Source organism: Myripristis murdjan, chromosome 15 (assembly GCF_902150065.1).
Source record: "Myripristis murdjan chromosome 15, fMyrMur1.1, whole genome shotgun sequence".
In the NCBI taxonomy this organism is placed as follows: domain Eukaryota; kingdom Metazoa; phylum Chordata; class Actinopteri; order Holocentriformes; family Holocentridae; genus Myripristis; species Myripristis murdjan.
This window is the reverse complement of record NC_043994.1, coordinates 6,308,408-6,327,363: the sequence shown is the minus strand read 5'-3', so window position 1 is coordinate 6,327,363 and position 18,956 is coordinate 6,308,408. Positions and strand designations below refer to the sequence as shown.

Below are 18,956 nucleotides of genomic sequence, written 5' to 3'. Positions count from 1 at the left end.
ATTCAGAGCAACATAGCGTGAAACTGAAACACGCATGCTCATTTGAAACAACCCAGCGGCATGCAAACGCTCAAATGTTACAACCCCCCCTGCTATCATTTGTAATATATGTCTGTCTTTATAATTTTATGTTGAATATCTTAATATATATGTCTGTGGGGGAGTTTTCAAGTTCTGAACAAAATCTTTTTTCATGAGTTTTTTTTTTTTTTTTTAGAATCAACCTACTTTTATCGCTACTGCCTGCCATGACTGGGATCTATTTTCTGACATGATGTGTTAATAAGATTATGTCGCTTTGTTGGCAGAAACCCCAAAGCTACCGTGCAGAGGACCAACAAGAAAGTGAACAATGATCCGACGCTGCGCATCCAGAACCTCACTATCCTCATCAGGCAGATTAAAGCCTATTATCAGGTAAGAGCTGAGTGGGAATCCCTCCAGTCTCATAGCTTTCAGCACAGCTGCATTTTAAAGATCACTGTGTCTTTGATTTCTGTTAGCTCTGTCTGAGATTATTGTTATACATCCATACTGAAGCCAAGGTAGAGGGCTTCTATACAACTTATAGGAGAAGAGTGTTAAATTTTGACAGACAGCTTGTCGTAATAATTTTAGCAGCTGTGGCTTGGCCAGAAACTACCATCCCTGTAGCTCTTAGCCAATCCATACACTCTGTTTCCAATTTCCCATACACCTCAGATAGGGTGGTCTGTGCTCAAATGGTGGCTTTATGCCTTAGCTTGGTGGAATGGAGTTCAAGTGGAAAAATCAGGGCAGCAATTAAGTTGGGACACAAGCTTTCACCCATTCCCACACACACACACACACACACACACATACACAAACAGAACTGCATGTATGCATGCACACGTACACATGCCACATAAACACACAAGACTCGGAAATATAAACAGAGTTATATATTTGCAGATGTGTCTGCGTGTGACTTGTGTGATGTGGTACCGTGACCTCCGTCCAGATGTCAGACAGGGCCCAGTAAACATACAGAGACATCGGATGGATGGAACGCCCCTGATGTGGTTCTGTCTCTCACGCTTTTTCCTGATGAACGTCTGGCAGTGATATATTTTACCTCATTTCCTCGCAAAATGAACTTTCCTTCCACTTAGCAACCCCCTCTTGGACGGCCGCACATAAACCTGATGTTTCAAGTATATTTATTTAGGTTTCATTTTGTCTCAGGTCTTCCAAGAGGACCTTCAAATGGCAACATGCAGCCCGTGAACGGAGCCTATGTAGCAAGCTGAACTAGTTGGAAAGATGTGAAATTTACAGAAGCAGGCCGTGTCAGAGGCAGTCAAATCTTATCTCAAGCAAAGCAGCGGCGTGTTTACTGCTACCATATCAGCTCATCAGGCCCTCACACATGATGGTTTTCACAGTTAATCATTTCCTTGCGGCCCAAGCAATGTCTTAGACTCTAATAATCCAGTGGGCTACAGAACAAAGTGAGAAGGATAAACAAGGGGATGTGAGGGGTATAAGAGATGGAGGGAAGATGAAAGAGAGGCTTCTTAATGATAAAATGTCAGAGTGAGATCCTGAATGACTAACAGACCCCTGTAAATTCTGTGAAAACTCTTCTTTAAAAAGTACTAAACCAATTCCAGAGTGGGTAACAGTCTTGGCCCTAGTTTTTGTGCAGTGGGAAAGTGAATAAATCAGCTCATCCATTATCACACATCTCAGATGATGAGCATGATGATATAATGCAAGACAAATCGTAGAACTGCAAATATCTGCTGATATTGTACTTCAAAACAGTGTGACTGTAATGCAAATCAAAGCAGAAATAGCCTCTCCAACCAACCGGGCATGTGCTCCTGTAATGGAACAACTCTTTGGCTTTGACTGTTTGCTTATTAAATTATTGCACACTGTCTTATCTGCATTATATATGATTTGCTTTCATCCCGTATCTAGTTTGTCAGTCCTGTAATGTGCGACAGAAATTGTACCAAATAAGCAGGTCAAATTGCCTGTGAACCCGTTGTCCTTGGCAAATCAAAACAATTCGGAGAAAATATGATAAGCTGCGATGCTGCTGTGGCCTGTGTCAGTGATAACCAAGACGTGGGCATGATCCAGCCTGCTTTAGATTGAGTCCAGGAATGTTAGGATCTCACTGTGTTTCAGCCAAGTAGTTGCACTGACAAAGAAAGCTTTCCCACGCTTCGGATTTATGACTGACCCTTCCCTCAGGGTCTCTTTGGAAGCCGTGTAGAGGAAGCTACTTACCTCTTAGATGCGTAGATGCGTGAAATTGGGAAAACAGTGACTTTAAAGGATTTACATTATGTATTTGCACTGTGCATGTAAGTACATATGGGCTGTAAATTTATATGTAATTATGCTGGAATAACACTGAGCAGCTTCGGGGCTGTTATCGTAATGAAATTATGCTTTATCTAACTGCCCCGTGTGTGCTCTAAATCTATAGGCCTGCTGTAATGTTGTTAACTCAGAAGTTCCATTTTTAGCTCTGACCCAGAAATCAAGTGAACAGAGACTTTGATTGGATAACTGCTGCATCAGATCTGTATTATCTTGGCTGTAGACATCCTGTTAATCACTCCCTGGTCATCTTATTTAAACAGTCAGCCTATTGTATCGACTTCAGCGCTATAAGCCTTCAAAAGCTCTGCCTCAAAACGGCTAGCAGAATTATCCGTCACAGAGTCAATGCGTGGTCGTCGGCTGCTGGGGGATAAGTGGTGGCCGCTAGTGTTGCTGGATGATGAGATGACGGGAAGGGTTAAGAACATTAGCTGGGAGTGGCTTGATGGCTCTGTTGACAAAGGCATATGCACACAACACCCAGGGTCCCAATCAGTGTTGTATATAAATACCATATTTAACAACACAAGAACATGAGTTGTGTTTTAAATGTGTACTCCATCATCTCAATTCTATTGCAAGGACAATGAGCTGGGCATTCAGTTATGTCCCTATATGCATAGTTTATTCAGTTTCCATGATAGCTGGTGTCTTGCTATAAAGTCCAAATACCGGAAATGCAAAGACAATGGTGAAAATGGGTAGGGCATATAAGATCAGCAGGACCTTGTTTAAGGTTTTATGCATATTTATTTTAGAATATTTTGAAAAAGCATTCAAGCCCTGCTCAGACATGGTTTTAAAATCATCCTGGGTCATCTGATAAATGCTTCCATTATTCTCACTTTTATTCCTCTTTACTTTACTCCAACTGCCTCCCATCTCTTCTTTCTCCTCACTATATTTCCTGCTGTAACTATCTTCCTGCTGTTCCCCACCCATCCTATTACTTGCCTTTGGTCCATTCATGAGCAAGCATTATTTTTTGAAGACACCATCATCTCACCACAGAAACAAACTTTTTCAAATTTGAATTTCACACCAACACTTGGCTCTGTTAAACGCTCCTTCCTTCCATAAAGCAACTAGGCCATGGGGCACACCCGTGGCTCACCGGCTAAGAGCACGTACCAAGTACCAGGGCTTAGTCCCGATGACAGCAACCAGGGTTCAAATTTGACCTCAGGTCCTTTGGTGCATGTCATCCCCCCTCTCTCCCCCACCTTTCCTGTCTATCTCCACTGTGAGTGTCGGATAAAGCAGAAATGCCAAAAAAATAATCTTAAAAAAAAAAAAAAAAAAAAACCCAAAAAAAAAAACAACTAGGCCATTGTAGGGGACATAGTGGGACACATTAGCATCCACACTACAAACGCTTTCTGGCCCAATGTATCCCTGAGGTGGTTTGAGTTATTGGATCACAATGCCATTGTGACACACATGTATTTGGGTCACCAAAGATGGATGTTTAACCAACATCCATCTAGCATGGTCTTAGTGTTATTGTTTTATCTTTTCTGAGTAGTGTCATGCAGTTTTTGGAAAGCTTTTGGGTGTTCTAGGCATGCCTGGGTAAGACACACAAGGATAATTTGGTTGTGGTGGCTTTAATCCCATGTATCTATAGCTGCAACTTGTTTTAGCTCTAGGGGGGACGATGTCAGCCAACAATGAAACTCTTGTTCCTCTGTGGTATTTGGTTAATTGTATGTGTTCATCCCTGCTTTGCTCCGTTAACCTCATGGTCCCACTATTGTCCAGCCACAATGTCTGCACACCGAGACCATTGGCAGCTTTAGACCCCCTAGTCTCCACTTGCCCTCACTGTCTGTCTCTCTGAGCCCATGATGGCCATTCAGGGACTTATCCAGCCACCGAAGACCACTCAAGCAGTTTGTAATGGGAAAGGCTGTCCCTTTGAGGTATTAAAATAGACAATGGGGCAACCATCAGACAAAAGCCAGTGGCCTTTTTGTAGTGTGGTTCTTATAAGAGGTGTTGTTTGCAAGAACTTGGGTCATGACTAGAGGACACTTGTTAGGTTGAGACCCTGGTGATTGCTGCTTTCATCCATACCTTTTCTCTTCAATCTCACACTCTATTTTGCCTTACAGGAGCTATACCATCAGTAATGGGATTTTTATTTGGTTAGCACTCACAATAAATGCAGCAGTAGAGCAAGCAAAGATCAAATTGTAAAATGGACTGCATTTCTATGCTCTTTTCTAGTCTACTGACCACTCAAAGCGCTTTACAATGTTTGCTTCACATTCACCCATTCACACACTGATAGCAGAGGTGCAAGGTGCCAAGCTGCCCATTAGGAACAGTTAAGAGTTCAGTATCTTCCTCAAGGACACTGTGAGCAATCTCTGTAGGAGGCAGGGTTCAAACCCAGAACCCTCCGATCACCAGACAGCCACTCTACCTCCTGAGCCACACCGCCCCATGTCTAAGTCTTAAGATATTTGATAAAGTTTGGAAACTAAAGAATGACTCAAATAGGTAATGGTCAGGAGATGGTCAGGATAAAAGAGGTGAGACCACTAAAGCTGAATTCACACAAAATCAGGCAATCTGGTGATTTGTTGTATTGTCGTCCGCTGGTGTGGGTGTGTCAGTCCATGGCCCGTCTGTCTACTCTCTGCCTGTTCATTCTGATCTCTGGCTTATGTGATTGGCTGCCACAGTGCAACATGGGGTTGCATTGCAACAAAAGTTGATTCTGGTTCAAGTTTCTTGCCAGATGCCGCTCTGTTTTTTGTGGAACCTCTTGTGGCACAAACTACAACAATTGAAACACACTACCTCAGTCTAAAATCGGTGAGATTCCTCATGTTTTTGCCACAATGCCTGATCCTATGTGAATAATACAGGGAAAAAGCCATAAGGGAAAAAGAGACAAGCACAACTGAAGAGGGAGACACAGGTCTAAAAGGTCATTTGGTCAGTAGGACAGACCATGTCTGGAGTCCTGTGGAGACATTAGTCAAAGGCCTGAAACTGTTCCAGGGCCTTCCACTTGCACCCTAGGAAGAAAAAGAGACTATTTTGAGAGAGAGGGTGAGGTAGCTTCATGGACGACTTGCAGAGCTTTTTAAGTTGGTGTCTCCACGAGTAGTTCAATATTGTAGTTAACATACAACCATCGTATTCACCCTCCTGTCCTGGCCTGCCCCCTTATCTTTGCCCTGAGTAAGGTTCAGTGTGGGTGTGTGTGTGCATGCATTATCACACTTCTGCATATCATTAATAAGCCATCTAGTTTAGGTCTTCACATCCGCTATAGTGGATGAGAGACCAGTGCCAGCACAGCATAGCTCAATTCACTGTCACATTTGCTTTATTTCAATAGGGTTTGTAACCGTGGTAGGACTGCTCAGGCCAGTTTTTAAGGTCACTGCATTAGTGTGAAACATGAGGGGTATGAAGCAGACATATCTTCATTTGAGCAGACTCTCTGTGGGACATGCACACACAGCTTCCCACTCAGCTATACACCCACCCACTTAAAATTTCTGCTCTAAAGTTGATAGGAGTCCTCTAAAGTCAGTAATTGGAGCAAAGTATTGGAGGAAAAAGTGATGCATATTGGCTTTTATAATCGAACATGAAGCAATTTCCCTTTTTCTGTGGTTGTTTTATCACTTATCAGTCTCAGATTTCCAGAGCCATGACGATGTACCCAGACCCACTCCAGCCTCAGCTAATGAATGTAGCAGCTTTTCAGTTTACTGTATAGATCAGCACTTTGGAAAGAGGATTTGGAGCTGGAAGAGGTTTGATATGGTTGGTTGCTTCGTCTGACTCAATAAGTTGACCTCACTTAAGACTTCTTTTTAATTGAATTTATCCAGTGAACCAATACGGTAGAAACCAACATCATATTATTCTCATTAAGCATTGGATTGTATGCCAACTAGTCCTAATGGGCTCATGTGTTTGGCAGCCAGGTTTTGCATAGTGGCTTTATAAAGTGAGTGGTCATCTGTTTTCCCCCAGTAAAGCATAGTTTAAGCTGGATTCACACCAATAAAGTAAATGTCTAGAACAGTTTCTCAGGGAAATGCAATGGTCCATTAAACCGTGTTCCGTTCTACAAAAGTGCCATCTTTTGCTCCAAGTGTTTGGGGTGTGCGAGAGAGGAAGGGGAGGTGGGGAAGGACTTTATTGAGTTTGAGCTCTTGCAGAGTCAGCAAAGTGTCCTCTAGTGCTGAGAGAAGACTCACTCATTAACCTCTTCGAATTATCAATAGGCAGACAGAGAGGCAGACAGCCAGGGATCTTGGGACTTTCCCTTGCCCCTCTCGTTCCGCACTCCTTTCCTTCAATCTGCTACTTCCTCCCTCCCTGCCCCTTTGCTGCTGTAATAGCCATAATCATAGTATAGTAATAGTGTTTTTTTATTTCCCAGTGTCAGTACTCGTGGGCTGGGCATGCATAAAAGAGTGTAAGTGCACGTGTGTGTGTGTGTGTGTATGTGTGTGTGTGTTCAAAGTGTCTGTTATTGTTCTTGTTCAGTAGATTGTGTAGGAGGAGTTCCATGTCTAGACAGACTTAACGCAGTTCTTTGATTTCAGAATATGGTATATGGATCAGAACAGCTGTGTGTGTGCATGTGGGCGTTCACATGCATGCATCTGCACAGATGTGTGTGTGTGTGTGTGCGCCTGTGTTTTGATGTGTATGTTCACAAGGTTATGTTGTAACAGACATGATGATACACTGATGCATTTTCGTCTTTTGGATCGTCATGTGGATTTTTTGTTTGTTTGTTTGTTTGGTTGGTTACTTGGTCATTTCTGCACAGGACGCAGACTCCTGTGAAGGTTTCTTTTCTCTGTTGGTCAGCCCAAATATATGGTACGCTGGGCCTCTTTTTAATTTACTGGCCTTGGTTTGGCCTTCATTGGAGGATGTAATACTGTACCCCAGCCGGCTCAACTACTCCACTCCTGTTTTTTCAAGCTTTTCTCAAGGCTTGCTAAGTGAATCTGTTGATCCCAGTTTACTGAAAAAGGGGCTCAGAGAGCAGCTGTTATCACTCTTCAATGTGAAAACCACAAGCTCAAACTGATGAACTGATTATTTTAGTTTTCATCACCAATACACACTCTTTAACAGCTCTTCGCATTCCAGAGTATGTTATTTAGCCTTATTTTCACTGATAATTATGCAAGCTACTTCAGATTGCAGTGTTGTTATGGTAACCTCTCTGATCGGGGCCTTAAAAAGCTTTAGCGGCTACTTTGGAAAGAAAGTTGTGTCCTCTGTCCGTGGCGGCTGCTTTGGTTTGGGGTGTGGCAGGGAGGCTGCGAGCTCGCTCTGTTTTGACTGAGTTTAAAGGGAGAACAGAGGCCGCCATTTATCCCAGAGCTTGTCTGGTTTGAAGCTTCACAAGGCTCTTTGGCCTGGCTGGCTCAGTTCTGCTTAACTGTTCCTCTGTTCGATCTGAGGACCCAGCTGGTTGGAGACCAGTTAGGGCTGACAATATTTTGCTGCCCCCTGGGCCCATGTGACTGTGCTCACAGACTGTCACAAGCAGTCCAGCAGTCTGCAGCCTCTCAGTCAGTTTTTTAACATCAAAGCACAGATTTTTTTAGCCTCTATGTCCTACATTTGAGCTTCCCTTCCTGTCTGGTGAGCATTCAGTGCTCAGGAGAATATGGGCCTATGTGTGGTATTTGGAAATTTGGGTGAATGGAGGTTTCAGATGTTCAGCATTGGTAACACTATCACAATCTACATCCCCCCTGCAAGCATTAAAACCAACAATAATCCTCTGTATGAGCGTTAAAGCTGTGAGCGGCCATGGTCCGATCACTCCTCTGCCTTTTCTGTTGTCGCTTTCAAAGCATGTTTTTTTGCATTAGCTACATTAGCAATGCTTTTTCACTGCTTGTACAATACACAGTACTTATTTTGTTGCAACTGCTCTTTCCTATCATGAATTTCTTCAGGCAAGGAAAGTATTTTTAAGGTTGTAGTTTGCTGGCTGCTGCCTGGTGGAGGCTAAGAGAGCCTTTCATGCTGACCTAAAGCCTCACAAAGATGCTCTGTTCGCGGGCCAGAGTGCAGTTAGCATGCACACAAACACACACACACACACACACACAGTCTGGTTAGGTCAACATAGCTATGGATGGAAGTTTTTGTTTTTGACTTGGACCTCATCATGGAAAATATTGAAAGGAATGCATTTCTGTGTTGTTGCCGTTTTGTTATTATAGCTTTTACTTCAAGTCACTGGTTATTTTTATTGCTTTGGATTACTGGATGGAGACATCTGCCACCATATTGGTTTCATTTATTTGTTTTGTTTTATTTTTTAATCTCTGTAATTCCCCGGGGATTCCTTGCTTTGCTGCTGCTTTCTGCATCAGTCTTAAACAAATCAGTTTATTAGGGCATGTGCTTGTAGCCTCAGGCCGAATGTGTGTTGTCATGCAAACTCACATGTTGGCTGGCCTGAACATCCTGTTGATGATGAGGTAGTAGCTAGCAGGTTTGTTAACAGTCTGTCACTTGTAGTCTACATAGTGGGGTTGTATAAGAGAATGCAATTAAGTTTGAATTTGACCCACATTGAATAGAATCAAATTGAATTTTCTAGCTATGGAAATCCTTGAAAATACTTCAGTGTGGTATATTTAAGGTTTGAAAAGTGCTTGGATTTGAATAAAATGCTCAAAATTACAATTACATTACTTTCACTGTACATCTCTGGGTTAGTGACACATTTTGAAACTGGGAAGTTTGTGTTTTCCTGACAAGCTATTGAGCAATCGATTTATCAGTGTGAGGGGCTAAAGATACTTAAAGTGCTTCATTTTGATTAAAAAAATAATGATAATAATATCATGCAGCCCTAGTTGGAACTCTGTATAAAATCAGTTCTGGACTATGAAACACAGGAAACACGACCAAACTTTGTCCTGTTCTGTCTCCCGAGTCATATCTGTGCTCGGTTCTGAAAGGTGAAAATGTAAAGATGTGTTTGTTCTGTCAGTTCATAGTGATGAAGAATGGGATTTCATGTTTCAGGACTGGACAGCTGCTCCTTCAAATGGCCATCATCGTTACCTTATAGTGTTGTTCTGCTCTAGTTGAAAATAGTCAAGGTGTTAATTAAAGAGGGAAAAGCTGCAGAAACACAGTATTGTTATCCAGATGATCAAGACTAGAAATCATGACTAATAATAGTATTCAAAATCTCGATCAAAACAATAAGGATTATCGCATACCCTTAATCCTGCAGCCCTGCTAAAAATGAAATGTTGCAGTCATTCCCCTTTGAAACCAAGAGGCACCCAAGCCACAAGCTAACATGGCTTCCAAGCACTCAGCGCAGTTGGGTTCAGCCTTATAAAAAGCAGTAACAGTATCTTCCTTTCAGTAATGGGAGGGGGCTTTTTCATTTAGGGCTGTAGGCAACCAAAGAAAGTCTTGGTCAACTGAAATTTGACCGACTCTTCCACCAATCGATTGGTGGTTAGATAAAAATACAGGATGTCTGCATGTCAGTTTAGTTAATCAAGCGTACAGTTCACTGAGTGCACTCCAGCCTAACCAGTGGCCTAAATGAATTATAAATTAATGTAAAAAGGTGTAGTGTAGTGTATTAAATAATTTTTTAACCAAACAATTTTATAAGAACATGATGGCCAATATTTACCCCTGGCTCATGGTGATATTCACTTTCACGGCATGGGTGAAAGTTTCCCATTTTCAAGTCATCTTACAATCTTGTCAACTCACCTAAATCTTCCTCCTCGACCTCCTCGTCCTCTTTGTCCTCCTGTCCTCCCCCTCAAACATGCCTCTCATCCACTGAGCCTTGGCTAGTGGGTCAACAGCAAAGAAAAAGTAATGCCTGCACACTCTGCTCCAAGCCAGATCTTTGCCAGGTAAAGAATGAACAGGATCAATTCATCGGATTGGATTGAAATGTCAGATCGAAACGTTGTCTCAATAAAATTTGTGGCTTGGAGCAGAGTGTACAGGCAGTACTTGCTCCTTCACTGACACAGCTTTTCGATAGCCTTGCACCTACTTTATGTGATTTGTGTACAACTGCTCTCTTTCTAGCGGACTAGCAGTCGCATCATAATCTCAATCTGGGATCTGATGCATCCCATACTGTATTTCACCTTCCCCACGAGCATTTCAGCGAATCACGATGCTTTTCACCTGTCATATGTCTTAAACAGTTACATCATCTAAAATGTGCTCATGTCCCATCAATCTGACATTTCAGTCCAATCCGATGATGCTTAAAGGGAGAGGCACATGAAAATAAATCAGGTCTACATATGTCCCTCCTGCTTATGAAAATAACATCTGCGTTTGTCTGACCAATGAGAACAGGGGTTGGACAAGAGCAAATGGACCAACCAGCCAGAAGACTACAACCCTACGTTCACTTTGGCTGGGTTAAAGTGATTTGGCAGAATGAAAGGGAAACATAACCTCCCATTAAGGTTGGCAGTGGCTGACTCAACTGGACCAGACCTTCCCTCTGCGAGGCCATGAATTACATCCTGAATCATGTTTTAATCTTTTACATGATTTAGTAGGAATGTAGTCACACATCCTAGTTAGTTCAAGTCTTAACTTAGGTCATATTTGTCCAAGTCTTGGGTAAAATCTAGCAAGTGTCATTGGTCTCCCTGTAAACAATCTCTCTTTTGAATATATATTTGTACACACACACACACACACACACACACACACACACACACACACACACACACACACACACACACACACACACACACACACACACAAACATATACACACACTTTCAAACCCTTCCCACTGAGTGGTGTTTAGTTTACACCCAGAGCCACACACCAATCACGACATAATCACAGCCTAGAGTGGGAGCTGAACCTTGCCTAACCAAAATAACTGCTTTTGCTTATGTATGTGTGTGTGTGTGTGTGCGCGCACACATGGATGCGAGCATTTAGTGAGAGTACATGCATGTGAAGAGGACTTTCATATACCGTTGCAGCGTACATTAGGTTCCCATATGCTAAATGAGGGGCTAATTTTAGGCGCTGCTGGCAGAGTTGTTGTATGAAGAGGAAGCTAGAGGCCGGCTTCTCTTTTCCCAGTCCACCGCTGAACTAGAGCAGCTGGGTCGTCTCTGCGGCCGCCGCTTCTGCATGGTTAAGAAATCCAGCCTGCCACGCTGCTTTCCAAAATTTCGAGTGGTTTTACGGTGTTCAGTCCCACATTCATTCAGTTGCACTGCCGCGGCATTCAAAAAAAGCAGGGCCAATGTTTAGAATGCCCACTTTTTGTTATAAAGACAAAAGACATGGAGATATTGCCAAAACCTATATTTTTAGCCTAGTATCCTCCAATAACAGGCGGCCCAATGTTGTACATATTGAACCGCCTTCGTAATTAGTTTATGATGAAATTGAGCAAGTCAAGATTTAATTGACAACAATAGATTGGTGTTGGAGGGGACAATCAGGAGAAAAGACCAGGTTTCATTTTAAGAACATCTTGAATAGCAGCAGTTGAAATGGTTTGAATGAGAAGAAAGACGGTGTTTTTGGTGTGGTTGTGTGTTACCTACAGTATCTGGGGAATAACTTCCCCAGCCAGTGGGAAGCAGCACCCCAGGGCGATGGGTTTGCAGCCCCATCCCACCTGTGTCTATCTTGGAGATGAGCAGCAGGGTCTTCCCCTGCACCCCTGCGGCCCCGGGGCCCTGTTGTAAAAGCACTCTAGCTGATAGATAACAGTGGAGGACAAAAGAAAGAGGGCACTAATGGCTTGTTCTCTCCACCTCCTCATGTAAGAGGTGATCTGTCCATCTGGTCAGCAGGAGGACACGGCTGGTGCTGCTGCAGCAAGAGCAACTGTTTTTTAAAGGCCATTAGGTCAGGCCGAATTAGTTCAAGCACATGGCCTTTAGTTGATTGGTTTAACGGGATTAATGTTTATTCTTTTTAACTTAGAAAACATCATTAGCAAAGAAATATGGTTTTATGATCTCTTTAAGATGCCCAGGGCTTCCTGCTTAAACATTTGCACCACATTTTCTCTTTTTTTTTTGCAGAAACGATTAGATACTTTTAAAAATAGTGCTTCCATTTGGCCTCATCAGTATGAAAGAGTCTATTTATGTTATCCTGTAAATAATTTTGCTTTCCTTTCAGCATCCATGGACAATAGCCCTCGGAGTTGTTTGTTAAAATGCTAGTCCCTGAGCGTGAGATGGAGAATATTGTGCGACAGAAGAGAGCCTTTTGTCAATAAGAAGCTGCTGGATGATGCTTTATTTGCTGAACCGCAGTGCACAGGCTCCTTCTGTGTTCATAGGTGACTTTTTATGGAGCTGAACAATAGGAGAGCTGTCTGTGCCTCCATTCAGCGCATGTGGATGTTGTGATGAAAGGTGTGAAGTGCTGCTTGTTTTGCCAGTGGAGTGTGTGTGTGTGTGTATGTTAAATTAGAAGAGCAGAAAGAGGAAGCATGCCCCTTTCTATTGTTAATGGTAGCAGGAATCGCCTCTCCTCCCCTCTAGTCTTTTCAAGTTCATCATCTCGGCACAGTTTTTCTGCAGGAGAGAAGTCCGCAGTGCCATACCCAGGAGAGGGTTTGTGTGTGTGCGTGTGCATGTGTATGTGTGTGTGTGTTTGTGCGAGTGATTGAGTGAGTGTGAGAGAGAGAGGGTGTTTGCGCATTTATGTGTGTCAGATTCACGAGGATGGGGAGAATAAACCCATCTCCTCGTTTCTATGGTAACTCACTCCATGTCTGCAGAATGGGTGTGATTCAGGCTCTCAGGGTTCAGGCAGCATGTGCGAGCAAACACACACTGACACACACACACACACGCACACACACAAACACATGGGCAGTACAATTAGCCCCTGTTAAAGCTCTGCCGGCAGCGGAACTTGCGCTTTGGGTTGGGGGGGCATAGGGGTGTGTGTGTGTGTGTGTGTGTGTGTTGGTGGGGCTGTTTCAACAGACAGGGCTCCTGTGAGACCATAATACAGCAAGCCTTACAACCTTTCCATCGACACCCATTTCACACACACACACACACACAGGCTAGTGTAAGCAAACAGACTCACATAGTCTTTTCCATAATAGGACCTTTGCCATGCATTGAGGCTGCAGCAATAGGCAACCATGAGGAAGTGTGTATCTGTGTGTATGTGTGTGTGTGTGTGTGTGTGTGTGTTAATATCAGCAGAACAGTGCTGCAGTGAGTCTAACAGCCTCCTGTCTCTTTCAGCAGAGTATTACATGTCAGTTATCCCCACTGTCAGCACACCTCCATTCAAACCCTCTGTGAGCCCAGTACTACAGGCAGAACAATGTGCAGAGCTAGGATGTTCACATAAACGTGAAACTATGGCCTCGTATCATTTGCGCTTGTCAAAATAGTAGATCTTTGGCTAGGGTTTGAATTTAGGATGGCAGAGATGAACTCGAAGGTCTAACCCACCGTAATGTAATTGCTCTGTTCACATATTACCCTGTATGTAATATGCGCACAGGCAAAACCCAGGGTGTGGAGTTGATGGGGTGAATTCTATTGTTTGACAGGCTCTCCTTTAACAAGCGCATGAGTCTGTCTCGGGGTCTCTGTGGAACGTAAGATGAACCAGTACTGTAGAGCTGCAAGTCCTGCTGGAATCAATAATACAGCAATATAGTGATAGTGGGGGAAGGGAGGGGAGAGGAAAGGAAAGGAAAGAAAGGAAAGGAAAGGAAGGAAAGGAGAGGAGGAGGCAGCTCAGCCCTGCGTGCCCTGCGTGCGAAGTGATGGAATCAAAGCAGCATCTCTCCCTCTTTCTCTCAGTCACCCCCCCCCCCCATTCCTCTTTCTCTCTCTCTCTAATTTGGGTTGTGAATTGTACTTTATTAGACACATTGCACACATTGCGACTTATTCAAGGCCATTTCTCTTGTCACATAGTGAGTGTGTGTGTGTGTGTGTGCACCACTTGGTGTTCATCACACATCACCATGACATGCTCAGTGTGGTAGCTGCGCTCTCTCTCCTGCAGTGTCCATCATGTTTTATGTATGAGAGCTAAGCCCTCGCCAGCTAATCCAAGTGGCATATTGGTCTACTGTACTTTAGCTTTGTTATTAGCATGCAGCTAATCCTCAAAGCATATCATTCCCCACACCCTTCCTATACACAGTCTGTTATGCTTATATATGACTTGCAGCAACCATGTGGATCTGTATTGGGACCACCAGCATCATGTATTTTTGCAGACACGTTATAAAGTGGTTGAACATGAATGTCTTTGTTTGATGCCGTTTTTTTGGCTCGCTCTATATTGGAGCTCTCGTGAGAAGTTAAAAAGAAAATGTTATTATCTACTTACCTCCTTACTGGCCTGTACAACACAGCGATGGGAATTGATTATATTGATATCAATGCCACTATCAGTTTTGCTTATTGGATTGATTCTTTATTGATTCCCTTATTGATTCCTGGTCAATTTTCTTCTCCCAGTGTTGGAAATCCTGCTGACTCTCTCCTGTGGTCCAGCAAACCACCCTTTTTTTGGTCACCAGGAAAAGGGAAAATATGGAGGCACTGACTGCATTGCACCGCTTTGCTGGTGCTCAAACTGAGACGAAAAACCTCCATGCCGCCACTGATAAAAGGAATTGGCTCAAAGGCATACCGCTCCGATTCTTGGAGGCATGCGATTCCAATTCTTGGAGGATTTTGATTCCAGTTCTTGGAATCAAATGCCTCCCCAACTGGAACCGGTTTTTGATTCTCGTCTCTATCAACACACCGGATGGAAGCTGGCACAACTCTGTAGCAGCCTCCTCCAGAATATCTGAAATGAATTGGTAGCACTTATTTAGAGTTCTGAACAGACCCATATTTCCACCATTATTTGTCTCAAATCTTCACTGTCTTTTAATAAGGAAACAGTTGACGTTAAAACACACCTAAACCCTGTATGTACATGTTTTGCTCAACATGAGTGCAGCATCCAGGAAAAACGCACACTTTCTTTCTTTGAAATTTTTTCAAAATGATTTATGCTCAGAATTGAAGCTCCAACAGCTTTGTAACTGGCCAAACTCTTCTAGTTCATGTATCTTGCAAGTTGTCATCAAGCACAATGGGTGAACTGTTATTTTAAGCTTTCAGAATGCCCTTTAGTTCATAACTGGTGATTTAATTTCCCTCTCATGTGGCATAACCATCACTATCTGCACTGTACACCCCCCTGTGCTCAGTGGGTGTGAGAGATAAAGTTGTGACAATGCTGTATTCTTAAAATCCAAAGAAAGCTGCTCTTATATTAACACTTAGACTGGAGTGTTGCTTCTCCGGCTTCTGTTTCGCCTTCGTCTTGCAGTCGCAGCCTCAGTCTGTTCTCTTTAAGCGCCGAAACAAAGTGAAATCAAACAAAGCACTCAAACGCTTTGTCGCAAAGCACTTGTGCAACCAAGGACGTGCATACAGATTAAAAACGAGGGAGAACAGATACATCAATGTCATGAGGAGCCCGGAGCTTGTCGGAGAGCTCCAAGCTAACACTGAAGATCATTCACACGAACAAACAGTAAATGGCGGACTGGCAAGAGGGGCTGGAAGGCTCCTTAAGCAGGGAAGGGAAAGAGGGGAAACCAGCACTGAAAAGGCAGTATAGTGTAACACTAAACTCTTGCTTCTCAGCCGCTTGAGTGCCAGATCATTCCATGCACACTGACCGCTGAAAGGAGAGAAAACCAGCTTTGCAAATGATTCCTTTTAGAGGTGAAACCGCACTGCCAAAATACTGCCCGGTTCATGTAAAAAATGAGGCTTGCATACAAGCGGCACCTTTAAAGCATAGTTTTTTTTTTCAGCGCTAGTGCAAACTGAAATGTGAATAGCTGGTAGTGGTGTCAGTCCGTACTGATAAATGGAGTGGGCATTATGTTTGGGTGATATGAGAAAGGCCTGACAGACATGAGCTGAAATAAAGCACAACTTGAAACGTGCTGCTTGCTTGCACAGCAAACACATGCTGCCAGTGACAGGGACAGGTGTGTGTGTGTGTGTGTGTGTGTATTGATGAGGAACAGTGTTTCCACCCTGCCCCCAAAACACCTGTCCAGTTTCTAACCACTCCTGTGTGTGCGCGTGTGCATGCATTTCCAGAGACCCCAGATGCGTTTTTTTTTTTTCCTCCACTCTCACTCAGCATTCTCCATAAAGCTAAAAGCGCAACCCGCGGTTTTCTCAAAAATGCTCGACGCTGGTCTGATTCTGCGACTTTCATCTGACCCAGTATCTCATTTACCATCCATGCATTGAGTCTGCGCACAAAACACAAGGTGTGACATTCAGCGGTAATTAGCCACCCCAAGCATTCAGAGGAAAACTTAAAGAGAAGCCCCAAAAACTTGACATATAAAGATAACTTCATGGAGCAAATTTGGGTTTCCTGGCTCTTTAACTCTGTCGAGCAACGGTAAAATCCTCTGGGTCTGCCCACATTAATTCTACATGGAGGAGTGGCTGTCAGGCACACCAAAAGCCTTAGAGAGAGACGCCGCCAGGAGCTGTCCTGGTCAGACTAATGACTGTCTGATGTACGCTGGGCCGATCTGTTTTAGCCTTAGAACATCATGGCTTTCCGGTCAGTGATATAAAACAGCATGACATTAGTCATTATCGCTGTCAGCATCACTGGACAGCATCATTTTTCTTATCAGAGTCATCATTACCATCATCACGCTTGGTATTATCGGCCCTACTGTTAGTATTCATTCAGAATTAAAATTGTCTCATTGCCACACTGTGCTGCAGATGATATGGCTTTGAGATTGTCTGTTTACCGTTTACAGGATCAGTCATTTTCCAAATGTAAGATCAGTTGGAGACATGTTGGAACGTGTGTATTTTCCAGGATGCAGATAGAAATATAACACACATACATCACCCTTCCCCCCTGCCTGTCCCACCACGCCAGTACAGACAGACACGCAGGGCAATTGGGGTCAGAGCTCTTATCTCCTCTGACAGGAAACCATGGAAACCATGCTGGTAACCATGACTGACCTTCACTTCGACCTGCACTTTGACCTTCACCTCAGGTCTTAGGAGCTGCTGTGTGTGTGTGTGTGTGTGTGTGGGTGGGTGGGTGGCTGTGTGCTCAGTGCTCAGCTCTGTTCCTCATGCTTTTTCTTCCTTTTCTGTGTGCACTCATTTGATCAGCACCTTTATTGTAACACGGGGCAACGTTTTTATATAGAATCTTATCAGTTTACACCAAGAAACTCTCTAGGAGGAAAGGAAATTGTGACAGATATGGATGACTCTTTGGCTATAGCCATAGAGTCACATTGCACAGCAGTAAGTGGGCACTCCATCCACAGATAGCTGTACCTGCCAAGCTTATATATGTGCTTCTCTCTTTTCTTAGATAACCTTTGCTATCACAGACTGTCCAGGTTGGCAAACATGAACATCCGTGATGTTAAACAGTTTCCTCTCAGAGCCATTTGGAGTTACCAGTGTCTGGAGCTGCCCTGTGCAGCTTTAAATCATCTTCTATACACAGTTTAAACAGTCTTTTGCCTGCCTGCTTGTTTGTGTATCTATCAGTCTGTCCTACTATCTGCTTGGCGCCAGATGTGAGTGCGAGCCACTGGTTTTCTGTCTCTGTGTCAGAGCAAACAGCCAACAAAGGTTTGAGTCGCACCAGCAGACAGCCGCTTCTGCTGGGAACTCATGATAAGGAGGATGCAGTTGAAGCAGTGTTTGTAACTGTACTCAACAAATTACTGTTAACACAAGGAAACAGGGATGCAGAAACGCAAAAAAGGGACCCTGCATCAGGATGGTTAGAAAAGGCGTATTAGAATACAAGCGTGAAATGATCCAGTCCTCATCAGGACCAGCGACCAGGTGGGTTGATTAGTTTAACAATGTGAATCTCTATGATGCATAAGCAATCAAAACTGCCAAATTACAGTATTGTGGACCCCTACCCACCCCTCCCCCTGTTCCCTTGATGAGGTAATGCAATATGTATAGGACAGATGGTTACAGTGGGAGAGGCTCCTCCAAAGCCCCTCTCTTCTATATGTAAGCCTCTTTCTCATGACATCAGCAAGTAACTGCACAGAACAGGTGAACAGCTGGGTCAGATGAGTGCAGTCTGCACTTTGCCATCAGGTAAATATGAAATATTCAAGGCCGCAGACCATCAGTGTCCTTTCTGCTTAAACTAACCAGCCCTCCATGTCAGCACAGTCGTGGTGGTGTTTTGCATTATCCTGTTCCAGAGGTTAGGACTATAAATATATTGTGGTGGACAGTTGTTTAGACGTAGGCTCCTTGCATGATTTAGAGGCATCAGACACTGGCTAAGTGAATGCACATTGGCTCATTTTGGCCAGCACTTGGATTTGGTGAATTGAAAACATGGGTCTACTGTGAGTAATTTGATGTTGCTAGCTTGCTTGTGCACTGAAATTGTGCTGGTTATATTTTGTTATAATGATGACATTTACATAAAAATATCGCTACATGGTGGAAAACACACAGGGGGATAAAAGAAGGAAATGTATTGTGGTGATAAACTCTC

At 43.5% G+C, this 18,956-nt stretch overlaps 1 protein-coding gene across 2 annotated transcripts in view; it reads left to right on the top strand.

Moving 5' to 3' along the window:
- Positions 1–18,956, top strand: part of ccdc88ab (coiled-coil domain containing 88Ab) — an 87,130-nt gene that overhangs the window by 13,381 nt on the left and 54,793 nt on the right. For both annotated transcript variants that reach the window (XM_030070319.1, XM_030070318.1), the window contains exon 3: positions 309–417. In XM_030070319.1, coding sequence (XP_029926179.1) covers positions 309–417 — 109 coding nt within the window. The remainder of the gene's footprint in view (positions 1–308; positions 418–18,956) is intronic.